We start from the raw sequence: 20,667 nt of genomic DNA, 5'->3' as shown, positions 1-20,667 counted from the left end.
ACACTGGTTTCACTAATCCAAAATGAGCTGTCAAATGGATACACATGTAGGTCCTGTCGAGGTTTTTCGTGGTCACAAAGTATTAGAATCCCCAGCTTCCTAATTACAGATTTGGGAGAAAAACCACCACTCTCCAATAATATTATATTATTGTACTAATTGGCTTGCAGATTTTCCCTTCCAGAACTGTACTGTAATTAGATGCAGCTTCTGATGAGTTGGCTAGCATCCAACCAAAGCAACCGGCTGCCAGCTAAGTCTAGGTGATTCAGACAAATGTTTTAACCGGATATTTGAAACCTCATGAGAGCAGAACCTCATTGGAGTAGAACAACCAAGTGAGAGGCATAGTTATGTGCAAGTTGCCCTAGTCAAAAGGACATATCTTGTGATTCTGTATTCACCAAATTTTGTGATACATGGAAAATAATTTGGCTTCTCTTCATGCCTGACTGTGCAAATTATCAAATTATATTTGCCTAGCTTCTAGGACCTGGGTTCATAAGCGCCTCCTGCAAAGGAGCAGTTGAACCAGGAGAAAGGAATCATTACAATCCTCTATATATTTCTTTATAATTGGATTGTAGTAATAATAATGACTGTTTTATCAAATGCATATCCAGGAATCTCAAGGTCCTTAAGCCTAAGGATACCATAGAAAATTGGTACCATGGAGGGCCACCAAATAATGCAAATTATATTTAATTCCTTAATAACATGACACTGGAGAGGGGGTTTTCTAACTTACATTTTCATCCCACCTTTTCTCCAAGATACTCAGGGTTTTCCTTATTACATTTTTTTTACTCGCAACAACCCTGTGAGGTAGTAGAGGATAAGAAAAAGTGATTGGCCTTAGGTCACCAGTGAGCTTCATGGCAAATAGGGATTTGAACCCAGATATTCTAGATCCTAGTTCAGTAATCCAATCACTACAGCTCACATGCTGTCATCATTGGTTGTAGTAAGTGTTATGGGAGAGCCACAATCGATGAGTGGCTTAAAAACTCAGGTAGTTTTAGGGCTGCCATTCTCCAGGGGATCTCCCGCTTTTACAACTGATCTCCAGCTGACAGAGATCAGTTCCCCTGGAGAAAATGGCTTCTTTGAAGGGTGGACTCTATGGCACTGTATCATGCTGAGGCCCCTCCCCTCCCCAAACCCCACCCTCTCCTGGCTCCACCCCCAAAGTCTCCAGGTATTTTCCAACCCAGACCTGGAAACCCTAGGTAGTTTACAGAGTTTAATTTTTGTTTTCTCTTCTACTATGGATATTAAAATTGGTTTGGCTTAGGTATCCTGTTACATACTGCCAGACTTTGCAACAGTCATTTAGTTTGCAAACTTATGTCAATATCTTGATTTTTCTTTACTGTATGAGTGGTGGCTAAATATGTGAAAAGCTCTATTGAACAGCAATGTGTTTGAGGTGATAAGATTTAATATGAAAGTTTTAGCTATGATATTTGACAGTTAATTTTCATTTATTACTTGATGTTGTACAAAATAGTGCTTGTCTGAAAATGCTTACACAAAAATCATGCAATGCTACCACTGGGAGATTTTATAGCAGTAGATTTGCTACTGCTTGTGCAATAGATTGTGCAATGCGTCACATGCACTCCTGTGTAGGGGAAGTACACATTGAGATTTAATTTCACTTTACTTGGACAATGCACTAATGGCAGCCCTTCCATAATCAGAAGCTACCTTTTGGATGTGAAAACACAGCTTTGCATCCAGTCAATAAAGATATGAAGTGCTTAAAAACTAACCCAAAGTCTTGAAATTATGTAAAACAATAGGAAATACTTAAAGCATATGAAAGGCTTGGGGAAGATTTGTGAGTCGCTTGAGTAATTGGTCTACCAATTCCCTAAATTGTTTTAAAGTTTTTATATGCCAAATAAATTGTTTTTTCCACAATAATGACTTGTTTGGATTTTTGCATCAGCTGAATTTTTTTTCTGTCACACAGTTCTATGATGATAATTAATAGAAAAGGGGCTGCTACGATCAGAGAAATCACGTGTGGTTTACATTGTGATTTCTTCATATTATCTTGTACCGGATCTTCAAGAGGGATTGCACGTATAAAGAAAGCTGTTATCATGATTGTTCAAATCAGTTCTTTTGGAACATTATTAGTCCCCCAGTTTTTTAAATATAAAACACCACAGTCATGATCCAAAGAACTACAAAAACCCGCGATCCTATGAAGACAATTTCGTTTTGAGTGGTTTGTAATAATTGTGCATGCTTATTTTGAAAATGCATGTTAAGAATGTTGTAGGGTTGCCAAAATCCTGGTGGTGCCTGGAGATATCCTGGAATTACACCTGGTGTCCAGACTACAAAATTCAGTTATCCTGGACAACATGGCTTCTTTGGAGGGTGGCCTCGATGGAATTATAACCGAATAAGGTCTCTTCCATCCCCAAACCTGCCTTCCCTAGCCTCCACTTCCCAAATCTCCAGGAATTTCCCAACACAGATTTGGCAATCCTAGAATGTTGGAATGCAACTAATATTGTGTCTCTTCACCATTGCAAGGTACAAAATATATTTTTAATGTACTAAAATACAATTTTAAGCTATAATTTTGTTAAAACTAAAAGGTAAGACACCCTGCCCAAAGAGAATAAAAATTGACCTCTGAGAAGAGCAAGATCACAAATATGTGCAAAAAAACACTGTAGAAATCGTTAGTATAAAATTTTGCCATTCACAGAGTATGATCGTAAATCACATGATACTAAGCTGACCCACACTGCTGACACTAAGCTGGTCTAGTTCTGTTGCTCAGGTGGGTTTCAGGAACTCTTTGGATAACTATTCAAATTTTACAGAAGAAAGGCAGGATGTAAATGTAATTAATAAATATATTTGTAGGACCATATGTAAAACACAGCATTGTTTTAGTCCACTGTTAAGCTCCATTCAAGGTGACATTTTAGACTTAGAGGATACACCAACTCTCACTTCAACATAATTTTTCTGTATTTGCTATGTGGTAATTGAGTATTTATGGGGCAATTCACAAAACAGTTCATTGTGTACCAATCCATTTTAAAAGGCAAAGCAAACTGGTTCCAGTCTGTAACCACTTTCATAGAAAGCAGTCTTTATTTACCTAGTGAAACAAGTGCCATCTAAAATGTGCTCTATATTATGGAAATACTCTTTTTCAACTAAAATGATATTACAGATTTTGAATCTACTTTGTACCAAAGAGAAATGTTTGGCAGGGTCTATGATAAAGAGATTCCAAAATAACTGGTTTTATGTACATTAATTTGTTTCTTAACTCATAAGTCAGCCCAACTGACTTATTCTGAACACAGTTACAATGAAAGGCATCTCATAGTAGTATGCAATCACTGAAATATGTAGGCTAAATATATTACTCATTGACAAATATTTCAAACACTGCCTTTTTGCTCTCATTCTCAAACATGAGTTGTGTGTCACTTAAATTCTGAGTCTATTCACATTTTGTAGATCTTCCTCCACCACCAGACCCACCCCCTGGTCAGGGTTTAAGACAACAGATAGGCCCTGGCCAACGTGGAGGTTCGACAGAGAGAAAAGGAAGCTCTCTAGAACGACAGCATACATCCAGCATAGAGGAAACAAAGAGCTCTTTGGATCGTCAAGCTAGAACATCACTAGAATGGCAGCGGCAAACCCAGGAATGGATAAGCTCCACAGAACTTCAAGGCCAGCAAAAACAAGCATTTGGATCAGGTGTGTTGGCTGCACCTCTCAATGCAGCTTAGGCAGCTATATTGTCTTTTAAGATCCCCTAACAATGGTGAAGGTCATGCCTTACCTCAGAACAATCAAAGGACAGCTGTTAAAGTTTGACCTTCAGTGTTCGCTCCTGCAATGGTGAAGCTTTTGAATACTACTAAACTACTAAAATTCTAAATGCATGCCTTTGGGAGTTAATAATACTGCTAAGTGCAGCAGAGGGAAAATGGTCTTGACATTTTACTGCCAAGTGAAGAATACATACATATGGAACACACAATTGTTATGATTTTTTTTAATTTACTAGAACAGCATTTTTGCATGTATATGGACCAAATATCCTTGTTTTCCACCTATATTAACAGTGTTTTCTTATATGGATTGAGTTATCTTGCAATAAGCTCTGAGTCAAGCTGCTTTCATTTTGAATTTGTCTGTTTTTTAAAAAATAGAACTCATAATTGGTAAACACAGTGCAATCCTTTGCATGTATATTCAGATGTAAATCCCTCTGAGTTCAATGGGACTTACTCCCTAGAAAGTGTGCTTAGGAATGCAGCCTCAGAGCCTTATTTCTGTTTATTTCATAGATACCATATCCTGAATTAAACTGTAGATGCATTTTTGCCACTTTCTCAAATTCCATTTGCTGTATTGATTTTAAATATCAATCATTTAAATTTCAGATGCTTTACACAATAATATCCTGTAATCATAACTCTTTGCCAAATACATTATATTATGCACAGAAATAACAACACGTAGAATGTGGGCATGCGTACTGCTTTTTTTCACCTTGCAGTCTTTTTTTGTTTGTTTGCAGAAAAAGCTGATAATCAACCAGATAATAAACCATTAAGATTAGACTCTTGAAATAGCACTCTAAGCAAAGTAATTTGTCTGTTTGAAAATTACCACTGGGAAAATGTTATCATGTGTGACATATAAATTCTGTATATTCAGCAAAACTTCAGCAATATAGACAATATAGAGTAGTTATTATCCTTATTTATACTACAGGGTTACAGGCTTCCTAATAAGTACACTCACTAAAATATACAAAAATAGGTACTCATTCTCTGTATTGTAATTATTTTTCATTGGTGAAGTATTCCAGAATGCATGGTTTGAATCTTAACACCAACTGAAGGGAATGCAGATCTTTACCATCTTCATCTCTGCTTGTGCAGTCCCTCCTGATACCTGAAAAGTAGATTCCCAGGATCACAGGATCCACATGGAGAGACTGTAGTGGGGGAGGAGAAGAGTACAAAATTGCCCTTCCTGCATCTTCCATTAGTGGAGATTTGCTATCAGAAGAGCAAGAAGTTGATTTCACTCCCTTGACCCTCCAACCAATATGCCTGTAGCTGTTCCCATGATCCAGGATTGGCAGTGTGTGCCATGGGGATGGAAATATGACAAAATATGGACTTCTGCTGGTGGTAATTAGGAACCACCACCCCCTTTTGGAGTTTTCTGTTTTTCATCCTGTGCTCTGTAAATCCAATCATATGAAACCAACTTGAACTGTAAATGAAGACTTCTACATGAATTACTCAGCAGAAAATGCTGACTAAATACAGAGTAGACTGGTTGATCTTCAAGCCTCCTAAACACATGCCATGCAGAGATCAAAAGATATTTTAGTGCCTAAGGCAGAGAAGTCAAACAGTGTTCCAGATAGACCAACATTTTGAATCAGCATAATGGAATTTTGTTTGTTCAGATGTTGCAACTAGCGGTGTACACAAAAAATCAGTATTTTTAGGGATTTGGTATGGTATTGGGATTCAGGAAATAATTGAGAAACCTGAATTTATTTGGCTCTGTTATAGCCTATGAGGATCATTCTCTATAGGCTATAATCAATCCATGGGTTTTGGGGCTCTGGTGGCCGTTTTTTCAGGTATAGGCACCAAATTTGTAGCATAGCTGCTGGTGCCTTTCCTAAAAAAATCCCTCCACATTTTAAAAAGATTGAACCAGGGAGTCAAATTCTATGGGCCCCCAAAGAAGGTGCTTCCATTCTCCATTGTTTCCAATGGAGGAAAAAGGCATGTAAAGGGACACAGTCCCTTCAAATGCCTACGTTCACTCACCGAGTTGCACCACCACCGCAGCAGCAACATGACTCAACAAGTGAACTCAGGCATTTAAAGAGCCCCTTTAAATGCTTGAGTTCACTTGCTGAGTTGCACCACTGCAGCACAGGCCAGCTTGGAGAAGGCATTTAAAGAGGTCTCTTTAAATCCCTTCTCCAAACTGGTCCATGCAGTGGGAGTGCAACTCGGCTTCTCCAAGCTGTGCCTGAATAAAAGCCAAATAATATTGGCTTTTATTTGGGCTCAGCTAGATCGGTAGCTGAATCAGATGCTTTTATTTGATTCGGCTGAATAAATACTTGAAAAATACCGATAAGGTATTTTTCGGGTACTTATTCTGCTTGGTATATACAGAATACACACCCCTAGATCCAACCATCTCTTAGTACAATGGAACCATATAATTTTTACAGCCATCAATGCTTACAGTATGACCAAGAGATAATTAAGCATTTTAAGTGCAATTAATTTTAATGGGAGATTTAATGTCTCCAGTGGAATCAATCGGAGTTAAAAGTGCTGAAACTGGTTGACTGTACCTTTTGTTTTCCAAGAGACCATGTAGACCCTTGTTCACAGACAGTGAATGTGACCCTGTCAACATCAGATCTCAAGGACAAAACATATTTGTAAGATATTTTTCTATAAACAATATAGCCCCAATAATGTAATTTCCCATGTGCTTGATACCCTTGCAAATAACACCAGGAAGCTAATTAAATTAGCTGGTTCTAGAGTTCTTTATCTTAATTGATTGAAGTAATGTTACCATAATTTAAATGAAAGAAAAAAGAGAAGCATTTCTGCAAGCTTAAAGGAAATGATAATCTTAGGCTTATTGTTCTGAAAATTGTATATGTATTTATTTAATTAAGCAATCCATGATTCATTATTTTTCATAATGAATCTTGATTTTATCATTAATATACACCAGTTTATAAACTTAAGATGAAAACATGATTGCATTTAGATTTAAATGTGCAAACACACCATGGTTGCCTACTAAATCTACGTTTCTGTTTTTTAGTGGCTAGAATAAAATCTAAGCAAAATCAGTGTTTTCTGCATAAGGCAGGCATGGAGAAACCAGTACAGCACAGAAAGGCACAGCCGATGCCAATATGTTTATGTATTTACTGGCATAAGAAAGGGTGTTGGGGCATGGCTTCCATAGCTAGCTGAATCTTCTAGCCATCCAATTTCTCAGATCACCCCAGTATTACTAAGTAGCTCAAAGGACCCAAAATCCAGTGAACCAGTTGTTCGCTTAGCTGTGAATAAAACAACAGTACATAAAACATATTACATTTCAGGTTTCCAAACCTGAAATTCATTTAGGAAGGACCAGTTATTTTCCAAGCAATTAAAAATAGCTTGCCACCCTTCTTCCACAGCTGCTGTAATAATTTTCTTAACATCTCCATCAAAGCTTTTCTTCTATTGTTCTTTTGTGTGAAAGGAGAAGGAGCCACATTCATGCTGCACACGCCTTTGGTTAGGATGGGAAAATAACAGCACCTGCTCTCTTTCCCATCTTCTCCTCCTCTTTGTTCTTCCTCTGTTACGCACACATAACCTTGCTCTGTATGGGGAAAGCCTCTTTCCCCCTGTGTCAAAGATGCTATTTTTCTCTTCCAAGGAAAACACAGAGGTAATTGTATATTTTCCTCTACAGAGCAAGTAACCACTTGGGGTGGCAGTGATGGTTTGCTTTGGGAAGACAGCAAAGGAAAGGTTTCCTCACCTAAGCACTATAAACCTGCTCTGAAATGTGGTTTTCTACAATCCACCATTTAATAACTTTTTCCACCCATGGAACCACCATTTTGTGACTGATAGATCCCAAGACTCTTGGGAAAAAATTAAGTAGCTACCAAGAGCTCTTCATAGGATTGCACTATTGTACTGCTAATGAATCTACTTTTAGCTGTCTCATTAATATGTCTAAATTTTTTCTCTCATTTTGAGGGCGAGGGGAACAAAGGTTCTTCTCTCAGACTTTTATAGTAATCAGTGTTGCTGAGGACATATGTGTACCGAATTTCAGTTTCCCAACTAGTATGTACAGGTGTCAACATTTCCAGATTTTGCTAGTAGCTTCATCATTTTGGACTATGCACATAGCCAACTCCAGTTTTCTAGGTAGTATGGGATTAGCCTAATATTTTTTGATATTCAGTCAGTCCCAAGTATTTTTATGTATACATATATAAATTATTTTTCCATTTTTTCCATTTGTGTTCACAGAAGAGGCACTGGTGCCATATAGCAAGCCTAACTTCCCATCCCCAGGTGGTCACAGCTCTTCAGGTACAGCATCTTCTAAAGGATCAACTGGACCCAGGAAAGGCGAGGTCATGCGAGGCAGTCACCAACGCAATGCCAGTGACCTTCTTGATGTAGGATATATGGGATCAAACAGTCAAGGACAGTTTTCTGGTGAATTATGTAAGCCTCTTTGAGATGAAGTACAAAATTTCAAAAGAACATAATTCTTACCTTTCAATTCTGCCGGGGACTATATGGAGAGTACCACCCATCTTTAATATATACCATGGTTTTGTTAACTGAACTGAACTTGTGCTTAAAGGCTTCTTAGCTGTCATAGACCAACTACTTGCATAGAAGCTACTGCTCATCTCCCCCACAGCTGACTAGACAACCCCCCCCCCCATTTCCATAATCTCTGGGGAAGGATCAGTCTTCCTGTGGAGACAGTGAAAGAGGGAAGGAGATGGCTAAAAATGAGGAAAGAGTTGAAATAGGGGAGGGATATGTTGGAAAGGGGGAGGGACTGAAAGAGAAATAGGGACCAAGGAAGGAATGTTACATGGGTGGGCGTGAAGAAATCAATACAAAGCTGTATCTACCCACTACTCTCCATGAAATTCCAGAGATGCATGAGAACAAAATAGCACAATTTTGTGTGTGGATGCTTTAGTGTTGGAAAGAAACAGTTCTGTGGAGTTAAACAGGTTTTAATTACTGCGGCTTTATATAGCCTTTCAGGCACGCTCAAAAGCCAAAAGCAGCCAACAGCCTTAAGTAGCCATAAATAGTACAAGCCAAATAGGAAGATTTTCCAGCAAAATTTGGAACCATGGTCTCCGTGCAGCATACCAATGAGAATCTGAGCCTGCTCAGAGTATCATTCAGAAACTTCCAAGCCTAAGCTAAGAAAATATTTTCAGCTTTATTTGCCCTTGCTGAGGAGAGGGACTCCATTCTGCATGCCTCAAGTGGGTGAGTCATGCCCTCATTCTTCAATCATCACACTGGAGACTTAATGAAAAATTTATTCACAGGAGAATTTTTTGTGAGCTGTTCCTCCCCACCCCACACAAAAATGTCCCCTCTTCTGGTATTCCCCCATTACTCTACTACCTCCTTGGGTATCTTGTGTGTGTGGTGCAGTAGATAACTTTGCCAGGTTGGTATAGTGGTTAAGAGCGGTGGATTCTAATCTGGAGAACCAGGTTTGATTCCCCACTTCTCCACATGGAGCCAGCTGGGTGACGTTGGGTCAGTCAAAGTTCTTTCAGAGCTGTTCTCCCAAGAACAGTTCTCTCAGAGCTCTCTCAGGCCCACCTACCTCAAAGGTGTCTGCTGTGGGGAGAAGAAGGGAAGGAGATTGCAAGCTGCTCTGAGATTCCAAGTAAAGGGCAGAGTATAAATCCAAATCTCCCTCTTTCTCTACTTCTTCTGCTTCTCCTTCTCCTCTGTCCAGTGGGGCGGGGTAAAGAGTTGTCAAGTACAGATGAACATGACAATTGCCTTTTTCTGTTTGAGTGAGGAACATAAAGTGGAGTTCTGCCCACACTGTATAGGATTTATAAAACAATCCCACTGAAATCACTCGTTGTGCCCGACAGCAACTCTTTAGAAGCAGACTCTGTCAAATGAACCAGTGGTCCTTCCCAACACCTCCTCAGCTGCCTTATACTTTTGTCAGTACCAGTGGGTCCCTCCCCAATCAACTTTGTTGAACCCAGCTTAGAGAACAGAGTTCTTGAGGGTGAGCAGTACAGAGCATGTTCATCAATCTAACCACAGCTCCAAATTAGATATGCCTATAGATGCTTCCTCCTTTGATCCAAAGAAGCAAAAGAAGAAGAGTCAGAAGACACTATTGGCACAGTCCTCAGATAGATTGCCCACACCTGTACCAATAGGCTTTGATTCAGGTGGGAGTAGAGAGTGTGCATGCACACCCTTGAGAACACCACAATACTAATCCTGTTGCCGGACAGCCTGGAAATTACAAGTCTGCCTGCAAATTCCAAGAAAGACATTACTTTCAGAAGATTCAGCTCATTGACTCCATGTCAGGAGAAGGACACTTTTAAAGACATTTGTACCTTTCTGGTACAACACCACAGATTTGGGGATGTGCCTGAGGACCACTGATCTAGGTATCATAGAATCATAGAATGTTAGAGTTCGAAGGGACCTTGTAGGTCATCTAGTCCAACCCCCTGCACTCTGCAGGTGCATAACTGAAAGATAGTCCTGCAACATACCTGAAAGATGGTCGTCCAGCCTCCACTTGAAAATGTCCAGTGAAGGAGCATCCACCATCTCCCGAGGCAGTCTGTTCCACTGCTCAACCACTCTTACAGTTAGGAAGTTTCTCCTGATATTTAGCCGGTAACAACTCCCTTGTAATTTCCATCCATTAGATTTAGTCTTGCAATCTGGAGCAAGAGAGAATAGATCTGCTCCATCTTCTACATGACAGCCCTTCAAATACTTGAAGACTGCAATCATGTCCCCTCTAAGCCTTCTCTTTTCCAGGCTAAACATATCCAACTCTTTCAGCCTTTCCTCATAAGATTTGGATTCCAACCCTCTCACCATCCTGGTTGCCCTCTTCTGAACACTCAGGCTTGTCAACATCCTTCCTAAAAAGTGGTGCCCAGAACTGGACTCAGTACTCTAGGTGAGGCCTGACCATACCAGAATAGAGCAGAACTACCACCTCCCATGATCTGAACACAATGCTTATGTTAATGCATCCTAAGATTGCATTAGCTTTCTTCACAGCCACATCGCACTGCAGGCTCATGTTTAGCTTGTGATCAACCAAAACACCCAGATCCCTTTCACATGTGCTGCTGTCAAGCCAAGTCCCTTCCATTCTATATCTGTGCCTTTACTTTTTTGTACCTAAGTATAGGACTTTGCACTAGTCTCTGTTGAAATTCATTTTATTTGTCTCAGCCCACTGTTCCAGCCTATCTAGATCATTTTGAATCCTGACTCTGTCTGCTTCAGAATTAGCAATCCCACCTTCGTGTCATCTGCAAATTTGACAAGCATCCCCTCTATGTCTTCCTCCAGGTCATTTATAAAAACATTGAACACCGGGCCTAGGACCAAACCCTGCAGCACTCCACTCGAGACTTCCCTCCACGTAGACGCAGAGCCATTTACGAGCACTTGTTGGGTACAATTTTTCAACCAACCATGAATCCATCCAACGGTTGCACCATCCAGCCCACACTTAACCATCTTATCCTCAAGGATATCATGAGAAACTTTGTCAAATGCTTCACTGAAATCTAGATTCACTATGTCCACAGCATTGCCAAAGTCAACCATTTTAGTAACTCTGTCAAAAAAGGAGATAAGGTTGGTCTGGCATGACTTATTCTTGATAAACTCATGCTGGCTACTACCAATTAACTCATTCCATTCAAGGTGCTCACAGACAGAGCGTTTACTAATCTGCTCTAGAATATTTCCCAGGTATTGATGTCATCCCGATAAGCCTGTAATTTCCTGGGTCCGTCTTTTTTCCCTTCTTGGAGATCGGGACAACATTCTCTTTTCTCCAGTCCTCCAGCACAACACCAGGAAATATCAAAGATTAGAGCTAGAGGCTCTGAAATAACATCTGCAATTTCTTTTAGCACCCTGGGATGCAAGCCATCCAGCCCTGGAGATTTGAAAGTATTTAAGGCAGCTAGATGCTCTCTAACGATCACCTTACTTACTCTGAACTGGCAGTTCCTCCTTCCTTCATATACCTGCATTCTTCAGTTTGTATACAGCTCTCCTTACAGTTAAAGACTGACACAAAGTGAGAGTTTAGTAATTCCACTTTGTCTTCATCCCTTGTTAAGGCTTGACCGTCTTCCCCTAGCAATGAGCTTACCACATCCCTGTTTTTCTTTTTGCTCAGAACATAGGCATAGAGACCTTTGTTGTTATTTTTAGCATCCCTTGCAAGCCTCAGCTCCATCTGCGCTTTAGCCTTTCTGGCACCATCCCTACAGATTCAATCCTGCTTCTTATACTCACCCTCAGTAATTTAACCTTCCTTCCATTTCCTGTACATTTCCCTTTTTTAGTCTCAGCTCTTCAGAGAGTTCCTTGTTCAGCCACCTCCACTTCATTACCTGTCTCCCACTTTCTTTCTCACCGGGTCAGTTTGCAATCGTGCCTTAAGCACTTCATTTTCAGCATCTCCCATCCTTTCTGTGCAGATTTCCCCCTCAGCATTTCCAGCCACGGGATCCTACCTAATATTTCTCTGAGTTTTTTGAAATCAGCTTTCCTGAAGTCCAGGATACGAATCCTACTATTTCCTGGTTTCACAGCCTTCTCTATGTCAGATTCCAAGTTAACATGGTCACTATTCCCCAAGGATCCCACAACATTCACTTCATCAACCATTTCTTCCCTGTTAGTCAGGATTAAATCTAGGATAGCAGATCCTCTGGTTCCCACCTCCACCTTCTGAGAGATGAAGTTGTCTCCAAGATTATGCAGGAATCTGCGGGATGCCCCATGTCTAGCAGAGTTAGATTTCTAGCAAATATCTGGATAGTTGGAATCTCCCATAACCACTATCTCCTGTCTCTGTGAAAGTTTAGCAAGCTTTTGTACAAATGCATCATCCAGTTCCTCCGGTTGGTTCAGAGGTCTGTAGTATACCCCCACAACAATATCCCCTTCTTTTTCCCCTCGCTCTATCCTTACCCACACACTTTTAACAGGGCAACTCTCGAAAACCTGAATTTCAGTGCAAGTGTAATCATTCTTGACATATAGTGCCACCCTGCCTGCTTTTTTGTTTATTCTGTTCCATTTGAACAAAGTATATCCTTCAATCACTGTGCTCCATATATGAGACTCATCCCACCAAGTCTCAGTGATACCTATCAGATCATACTTACTTTCCAATATTTGAAGTTCAAGTTCATCCTGTTTATTTCCCGTACTCTGTGCATTAGTATAAAGACATCTCAGTGTACAGACATCCTTTCCTACCATAGGTCCCTTTGAAGTGACCTGAAAATTACTGAACTCACCTCTCTCCCATTCATTTATTCTCTGGTCACTCCCCTTCTTGAACTTAGTGTTGGGGATACCACACAACATCAGGCTTTTTCTTCCCACCCGTGATGGCTTCAGTTTAAAGCCCTCCTGATCAGGTTCACAAGTCTTCCAGCAAAGACATTTCTCCCATTCTTTGTAAGGTGCACCTCATCCATCGCCAACAGTCCCTCATGTTGGAGGTACATACCATGGTCCAGGAAGCCAAATCCCTCTCGACGGCACCATCTACATAACCAGCCATTCACCTCCAGTATCCTGTTCTCCCTTCCAACTCCATGGCCCTCAACAGGTAAAATGGAGGAGAACACCACCTGTGCCCCCTTCAGCTTCTTGCCCAGAGCCTTGTAGTCTTTGGAGATCCATTCAAGGTTTCTTTGAGCCGTATCATTTGTTCCCACATGGATCAGCAGGAGTGGGTAGTAGTCAGAGGTTTTGACCAGTCTTGTAATTCTCTCTGTCACATCTTGGATACATGCTCCAGGAAGACAATAAACCTCTCAAGATTCCTGTCCAGTCTGCACACAACTGACCAAATGGCTACCTTGCCAACAGTTCTCTCTCCAGAACTCAGCAGCAGCCCTCTACTCGGGTTCTTACAAGGCCTCCAAGCAAGACCCGCAGGCTAGGAGCCACAGGGTAAGAACCCTTTGGCACTCGCCCTTCGACTTGTGCCAAAGGCTCGCACCTCTGGCAAGGAGCAGCCTTTTGTTTCAAAAGGCCCCTTCCTGCCAAGCACAGCAGAGCCCAGCATAGTAGGGGGCGGGGCTTGCAATCAACAGCACTCCACAGCAACTCACTCAGCCTCCAACAACCCCCAAAACACAAATAGCCCCAAACAGACTTAAAGAGAACCACTCTTTATCAGGCTACAAAGAACCCAACTCTCTCTCAGCTCCCACACAGCAGCTAGGAAGGCAAAGGGAGAAAGAAAAATCCCTTACCTTCTAGAAGCAGCTCACCATGTGCTCTCCACTCCTTGCCTCAGCCCAGCTGACTTGTTGATCCTAGTATCAGGATAGCTTTCCACACGATTCCTGATCCCTTGATTTCCCCCCACGTTCTTTCAATTGAAATCAGTACTTGAGTCAGTATAGGCAGTATAATGCTTTCATTTTACTCATCACCTATCACATTCGCCTATCAATCTTATCATGAGGGACAGCTGTAGAGACCAGGAGCCATGACACAGAGTTGGATTGGTGTTCTTTTTCATCTTGTCTCTGATCCCCATTGCTATCAACCAGATTGGGATTGCCTCCAGTACCTCAACCAAAGACTGTGTCTACATCAGTTTAGAGACACCAATAGACTTGCTACCTGTTTTCAGAATCCCAAGCTTCACGTCCAGTACTGACTGCACTCTCTATTTCTGCTCCTGTCTCATTCCCAACACCCACTCTGATCTGATGGCCCAGGATCTGGCACCAGACTTGTACTTTTGTCCACTATCGGTCAACTCCTCTTCTGCAGCTGAAGAGAAGACAGCTAGAATGTGAGTCCATCTGTCCGATATATTGAAAAGTGGAGGGATTTCAAATGCCACGTGACATTAGTAGACAAATGACAGTAGCAGGTGAATGAAAATAACAGGCTTGATTGGATTAGGAGTGATGTGCAGAGGGGTAGTAGGCATGGAAAAATCATCACTGGTAATGAACATCACAACATCAAAAACGCGTGCCAGTGCCAGAAACATCGCTTACTTCAGAAGCACACTCTGTCATCCAAGACATCCTGTACCAAAATGAATACTTTGGAGCAAAACCAAAAACTATGCTCATACTGCGGTCATCACAACTGGAGTTGAGTAGGTCCAGAAACAAAGATACTGGAACGGAACCTGCAGAAACTGTGCCACTTGCTCAATAAGTGACCACTGCTCCAATCTCCATTCATTTACTTCTGTTTTTAGGGAATAATTCTTGAAGACATAGTCTGCATCTCAGCACTTTAATATTATAAACACAGTTTTGACCAGTATCACCATGGCATGCCTCCACATCATCCCTGATTCAGAAGTCATCTCTCAGCATGGATATACATTACATGGGTATAAAAGTTCTCACTATCCACAATAACTAATATGTACACAGTACATTACCAAGTTCTCACACAGAGCTGACCACTCTTCTCATTAGGAAGAACTTCCTGACAGAGCAGTTCTTCGGTGGAACAGGCTTCCTCAGGAGGTGGTGGGCTCTCCTTCGACAACAATGCTGATTGTATGAACTTCGGCAGAACACGAGAGGAAGGGCAGGAAGGGTTGCATCAGTGCTTAGTGCTTGCGAGCCTTTGTTACACATGCAGGGAAATTCTGATCACCACTTTGGGGTCAGGAAGCAATTTTTCTCCAGGCCAGTTTGGCTGGGGATCCTAGAGGTTTTTTGTCATCTTCTGGGCATCGAAGAGGGAACACTGGGGGTGGGGGGAAGGTATTTGTGAATTTTATGCATTGTGCAGAGGGTTGGACTAGATGACCCTGCAGGTCCCTTCCATCTCCATGATTCTATTACTGTAGTTCGCATGACTCCCAGTCTCAACCCCATTTTCTTGGAAGAAGTCTCCTGCTCCAGTTGGAAGAGAATATAAAGTCTATATTTTCCTACCCAAAGAGATTCTATTCACCCTGATTTGCAATACCTAAAAATATTGGACATGAGGAGCATCAATAATTTATCTGCTCCATTCCCAAAGTTTTGAATGAGCTTTCAGATAAGATGTGGTTTGCATCAGCATTGCATCAGTTTTGAATGAGCTTTCATATAAGATGTGGTTTGCATCAGCGCATGTCAACATTGCATATTTTCATACTGCCATATGACCGCAGAAACACAAATTTCTTTGTTTTGCCATCAGATGACATTTCCAATACAAAGTCCTGCCTTTTGATCTCATGATTGATGCATGCATGTTCATGAAAAGTATAGTAGTGGTGGAAGTGCATCTATGTGGTCAAGGTGTTTCCATATAGGCTGCTAATACCTTACAAATATTTACACTTCCAAGCAGACTTTGGTCTGAAATTGTATGTCCCCAATCCCAACTTTATCCATTAAGTTACACCAAGTTCATAGGTGCTGTCATTTTCTCCCTTAATGCTCAAGTGTTTATTCCCAGGGACAGAGCAAATGCCATGTTTTCCCTTGCAAAAAAATTTGTGCAGCATCAGCTGTAAAGGGCATTCCAAAAACAATAAATGCAGGGATTTATGGCATCAACGGCTATAACACACTTAGCAAGATGTCATGTGCACCTAATGCAACTATGGTCCAGTCAGTCTTCACACCAACAGTACTCATTCACTCTACTTTGTATATCTCATACTGTTTTGTATTCTCTGAGATGGTGGATGATTCCAAGTCCAAGTGCAGTCCTTTTGTTCTACAGACACCCGACTTGACATTGACCATGGCTGCCTCCAGTATGGTAACAGGGCACCTGTTGCAAAAGCCACTCTTTAGCCAACTCTAGTCCACAGTGGATTCTGCTTTGCATCATTGTTCTGGAGCTATTAGTAGCTTACAAGTAACAAAGCACTTACAGTGTTTTATCCTTCCTGACAACAAAACTATCAAGATAATCACAATATATTCAGTCAATAAATAAAGATCATTGGATCGACACCTTTGGGTTACCTTACATCAGGGGCATAGCCAGGATTTTTTTAAGTCAAGGGGCATTTTAAAAAGTTGGGGGCACAGTGCAGGCGGGGAGGGAGCTGTGCCACAATTCACAGTGTGGATGAAAACCAGGAGACAGCGAGTGCTGGATTAACACCCCCCCACACCCTGCCACTGCCACCACTTTGCTTCTTTCCTGCACTCTGTCTGGCGGTGGCCCATCCGGCAGTGTGGGACTGGAGGGTGGGGCTGGCTGCAGAGGTTGCGGGGTGAGGGCAGGGGAGGTACTCCAGCAGACAGGCTCAGTGAGAGCAATGGTGTGGTGCAGCATGGCCAAGCACCATGGCATGAAAAAAAATAAAGTGGGGGGCCTGGGCTCGATGGAAAGTTGGGGGGGCTTGGTGGTATGTTGGGGAACTTGGCCCTGAGAGACCCCACTGTAGCTATGGGCCTGCCTTTCTTGCAGGATATTGGACAAATACATTTTGACATAATTCCTGCTTCAGGGGACCAGAATATGCTTGCAGACTCCCTAAGCAGATGCACATGTGATCCATCAAGCCATAGGCATTCTAATCTGTCTTCACATAGCACAGAGACTCTTGTATAGTCATGTTCATTTTAGGAATTCCATGGTCACCATTCCCTACAATATAGGGAGCATAGGATAGTCAAAAAGGGCTGCATTCCTATGGTCCCCAGATTTACATGCTTTCCCTTGTACATGTACTCGCCAGGCCCCAACAGAGAGATGCACACCAAATTCTCACAACTCCTTCTGGCCATGCCAGCCATGGTATACAAGTCTTCTACATTTAGCCAGTGGGTGCTTTATTCAGCTCCCTTGATTCTGGGACCTACTCTTTCAGGACTGGAACCAGATTCTTCACCCAGACATATGCAAGTTGGATCTGACAGCTTTGAGGATATACCCCAAAGTTGTTTGACTGACCTCTGCCACATTTTACTGAATGCTAAAAACGTGTCAACCAGATGTTCATTCATATCCAAGATTCCTAACCTATGTGGCATCAGCAGGATTGTACCCAAGACAGTACTCTGTTTCTTCTTGATCAGAATATCTGATTTATCTGCATCTTAAGGGTCGCTGTTTTTTTCTTGGACACTACAGTTGCTGCCAATCGGTGACTGATATTAGGGCAGTCTTTTATCAATGGCAAGATTAGAATCTACTGGATTCGTCTGATTTGTCTATAGCATTGACAGTTGTTCTGTCCCATCTTATGAAATGCTGATTTGAACCGCTAGTGACATATCGTCTATAACTACTGTCTGAATTAATTCTTAATTGCCATCAACATTGCAAGACTGACAAGTGAACTTTGTGCTCTCAAGATGACCATCCACATTTGTAGTTCCAGTCTGACAGAGTAGTCATTTGTCCTGACACTGGCTTTCTTTGAACCATAGTGTATGCCTTCCACCTTAACCAAGGCCTCATTCTGCCCATTTATTTTCAGAATCCCACTTAAGATGCAAAGCAAGCCCTATATTTTCTGGCTGTATGCCAAAATTTTCAATTCCTACATTGACAGAACAGCTTCATTCAGGAAAGATCCTCATTTTCCCTGTTGTTACGAAGATTCACAATAAAAAAATTCATAGCCAGTGAATCTCAGACGCTATTGTACTCTGTTCTGAATTGGCATATCATGAGTAGTCTGACTCCACTAAAGCTGTTGCAACATCTACAGCTTTTTGCAGAAGATTACAGCATCCTCACTGGTTCAGGGTACCACAAAACAATAGAGTTCATTCTGAGAGACACAGTGTTTGGCAGGATGCTTCTCCACAACATATCTGCATAACTTCATCTGATCCCAATCTCAAGGGAGGTCAGTTTGATAATATTATCTCATCAGTGTGATGCACAGAGACCATGAAGAAGAAAATTGTATGGCTTATTTGTAACTGGTGTTCTTTGAGTGTTCATCTGTGCACTCACACAATACAACCTCCTTTCCAGCAACAGGTAACCCTTTATCCCTGCTGCATCATTTGAGAATAACTGAGTGGGAAGGCATGGCTCCACCCACAAGTCCCATGAAAGGACACGTGGAACAAGTTCTGAAAATCTTTTTTAGCTTTACTCTTGAAATTTCTGAGAAATACTCTGCACAGGCTTGAGTTATTGTTAGCATAACTGCTCAGATAATCATTCAAAAACACCAGTTACAGGTAAGCAATCTGTCCTTATTTGGTTTATTTGTTTATGATGCCTATACTGTGCAAGGCAGCTCTTCCAATTCTAAATTAATTTCAAAATATTTAAAAATCATAAGGATACCATAAAATTGTAAAGGAATATGGCAGCATTGTCAGTCAGTCCAAAAGCCATCTGGAATAGATTTTTTAAATCTTTTCTAGAAGGCTCTAAAAGACAACATCAGCCATAGCTCCTGAAGAGAGTTCAACAACCTGAGGAAACTAGGTAAAAAGGAAGTTCCTGTAGGAGAGCAGCACTAATTTATCGTAGGGCTTGGACAGAAGGATATGAGAGGAGACAGTCAAAAATTGGTGACCCAAAAGCCAAAAAGAATAGTAGTATGCCTCATGGAATTAAGTGGCTTCTGAGTGCTTATGTGAATGTGTAGTGTCTCCGGTCCAGATTATATGAGCAGTCTAAGGATTCGTAATTCCACATATGCCTGTTCTCACTGTAAACTTGTACTTGGTTGCACCACAGTGAAGGTGGGAAACTCACGCAGCTGAATGCTTCTGCATACCAAAATAAAAAGACACTCTACATAGAAAGCTGGCATGCCAGAGAAAAGGTTATTTTAGAACTCTCCTTCCTAACATCTAGTTTTATTACTACAGAGATCAATAATCTGAGCTTCAGTCTGCCAACTGAAGTAATAAAGGCCCCAAAGAGGATTATCAATTCAGTGAGAACTAGGCCATAGATGAGGACTTGTAGGGACTTTTCATAGTATTCTACCGGTGAGGTTCTCACAATTCCACTTAACCTCCTCTGTTCCTCAGAGTAGGCATGGTGACATTTACCTCCCATACATAGGATGTGTCTAGACCTTTGCTTTCCAGGGAGACTGTAGTGCTGTTGAATAGGGCCCTGTGATAGCAAGCAGTTCTGCGAAGGTTGCTTGTTGACGTTCTGATATGGTGCCACAGACAATGGAGGTCAGGGACCACACTGAAAAGAAAAGTGTGGTCTCATCCCAGGTAGACTATGATAACAGTATACGTTATTTACAGTAACCATATGTGTAGAATTAGAATAATTTTTCAGGATCTTTTGTCTCATGTTTGATATGTGCATAAATATTAAAATGAAGATATTTTAAAACATATCCATATTCTTTCTTTTTTGTTTTAACAGAGTAGCTGAATATAGACATCTCAGGCTGCTGACCGAGGCCACCAGGGTCTGAACTCATGGAAGCGATGATACTAAACAGTGCAATGAACATTTTCTTTATTTATGTACTTACTATTAAAGAACTGTAAATGCAATGTAAAGACACACACAGCCACACATATCCCACAAATACTCTACCTATGTTCTCTTTACTACACCTTCCACCTTATTCTATTTCTTATCAAACACATATAAAGGAAAAAAATCACTCTCCAGGAAGAAATGGATTTCCCTTGTACATAATTTCTTTTTATTGCATTGCTATGCAAGCTCACCTTTTTAGCTATGTTCATATTATTGTCTGTTCTTATTGGTCTGTTGTACTATATGTGAATTAATAGGCTGTGGTGCCATATAATAACTTTTAATTGTGTAACTTTTTATGTTTAAAGTTTGCACTGCAATTTTTTTGTTGGTGATAAGCACAAAACCCTTACTCCTCGTG

General features: G+C 41.1%; 1 protein-coding gene across 1 annotated transcript in view; it reads left to right on the top strand.

Annotated features, from left to right (window-relative positions):
* Positions 1–20,380, top strand: part of ROBO2 (roundabout guidance receptor 2) — a 714,921-nt gene extending 694,541 nt beyond the window's left edge. Inside the window, exons 27-28 of the mRNA XM_015406679.1 lie at positions 8,106–8,306; positions 20,184–20,380. Of these exons, the coding sequence (XP_015262165.1) occupies positions 8,106–8,306; positions 20,184–20,185 (203 nt within the window). The 3' untranslated portion in view covers positions 20,186–20,380. The remainder of the gene's footprint in view (positions 1–8,105; positions 8,307–20,183) is intronic.
* Positions 20,381–20,667: the final 287 nt, after the last annotated feature.

This window comes from Gekko japonicus, unplaced genomic scaffold, assembly GCF_001447785.1.
Source record: "Gekko japonicus isolate JY-2015 unplaced genomic scaffold, Gekko_japonicus_V1.1 scaffold195, whole genome shotgun sequence".
In the NCBI taxonomy this organism is placed as follows: domain Eukaryota; kingdom Metazoa; phylum Chordata; class Lepidosauria; order Squamata; family Gekkonidae; genus Gekko; species Gekko japonicus.
The sequence above is the reverse complement of the archived record's forward strand: the minus strand, read 5'-3'. Positions and strand labels throughout refer to the sequence as shown.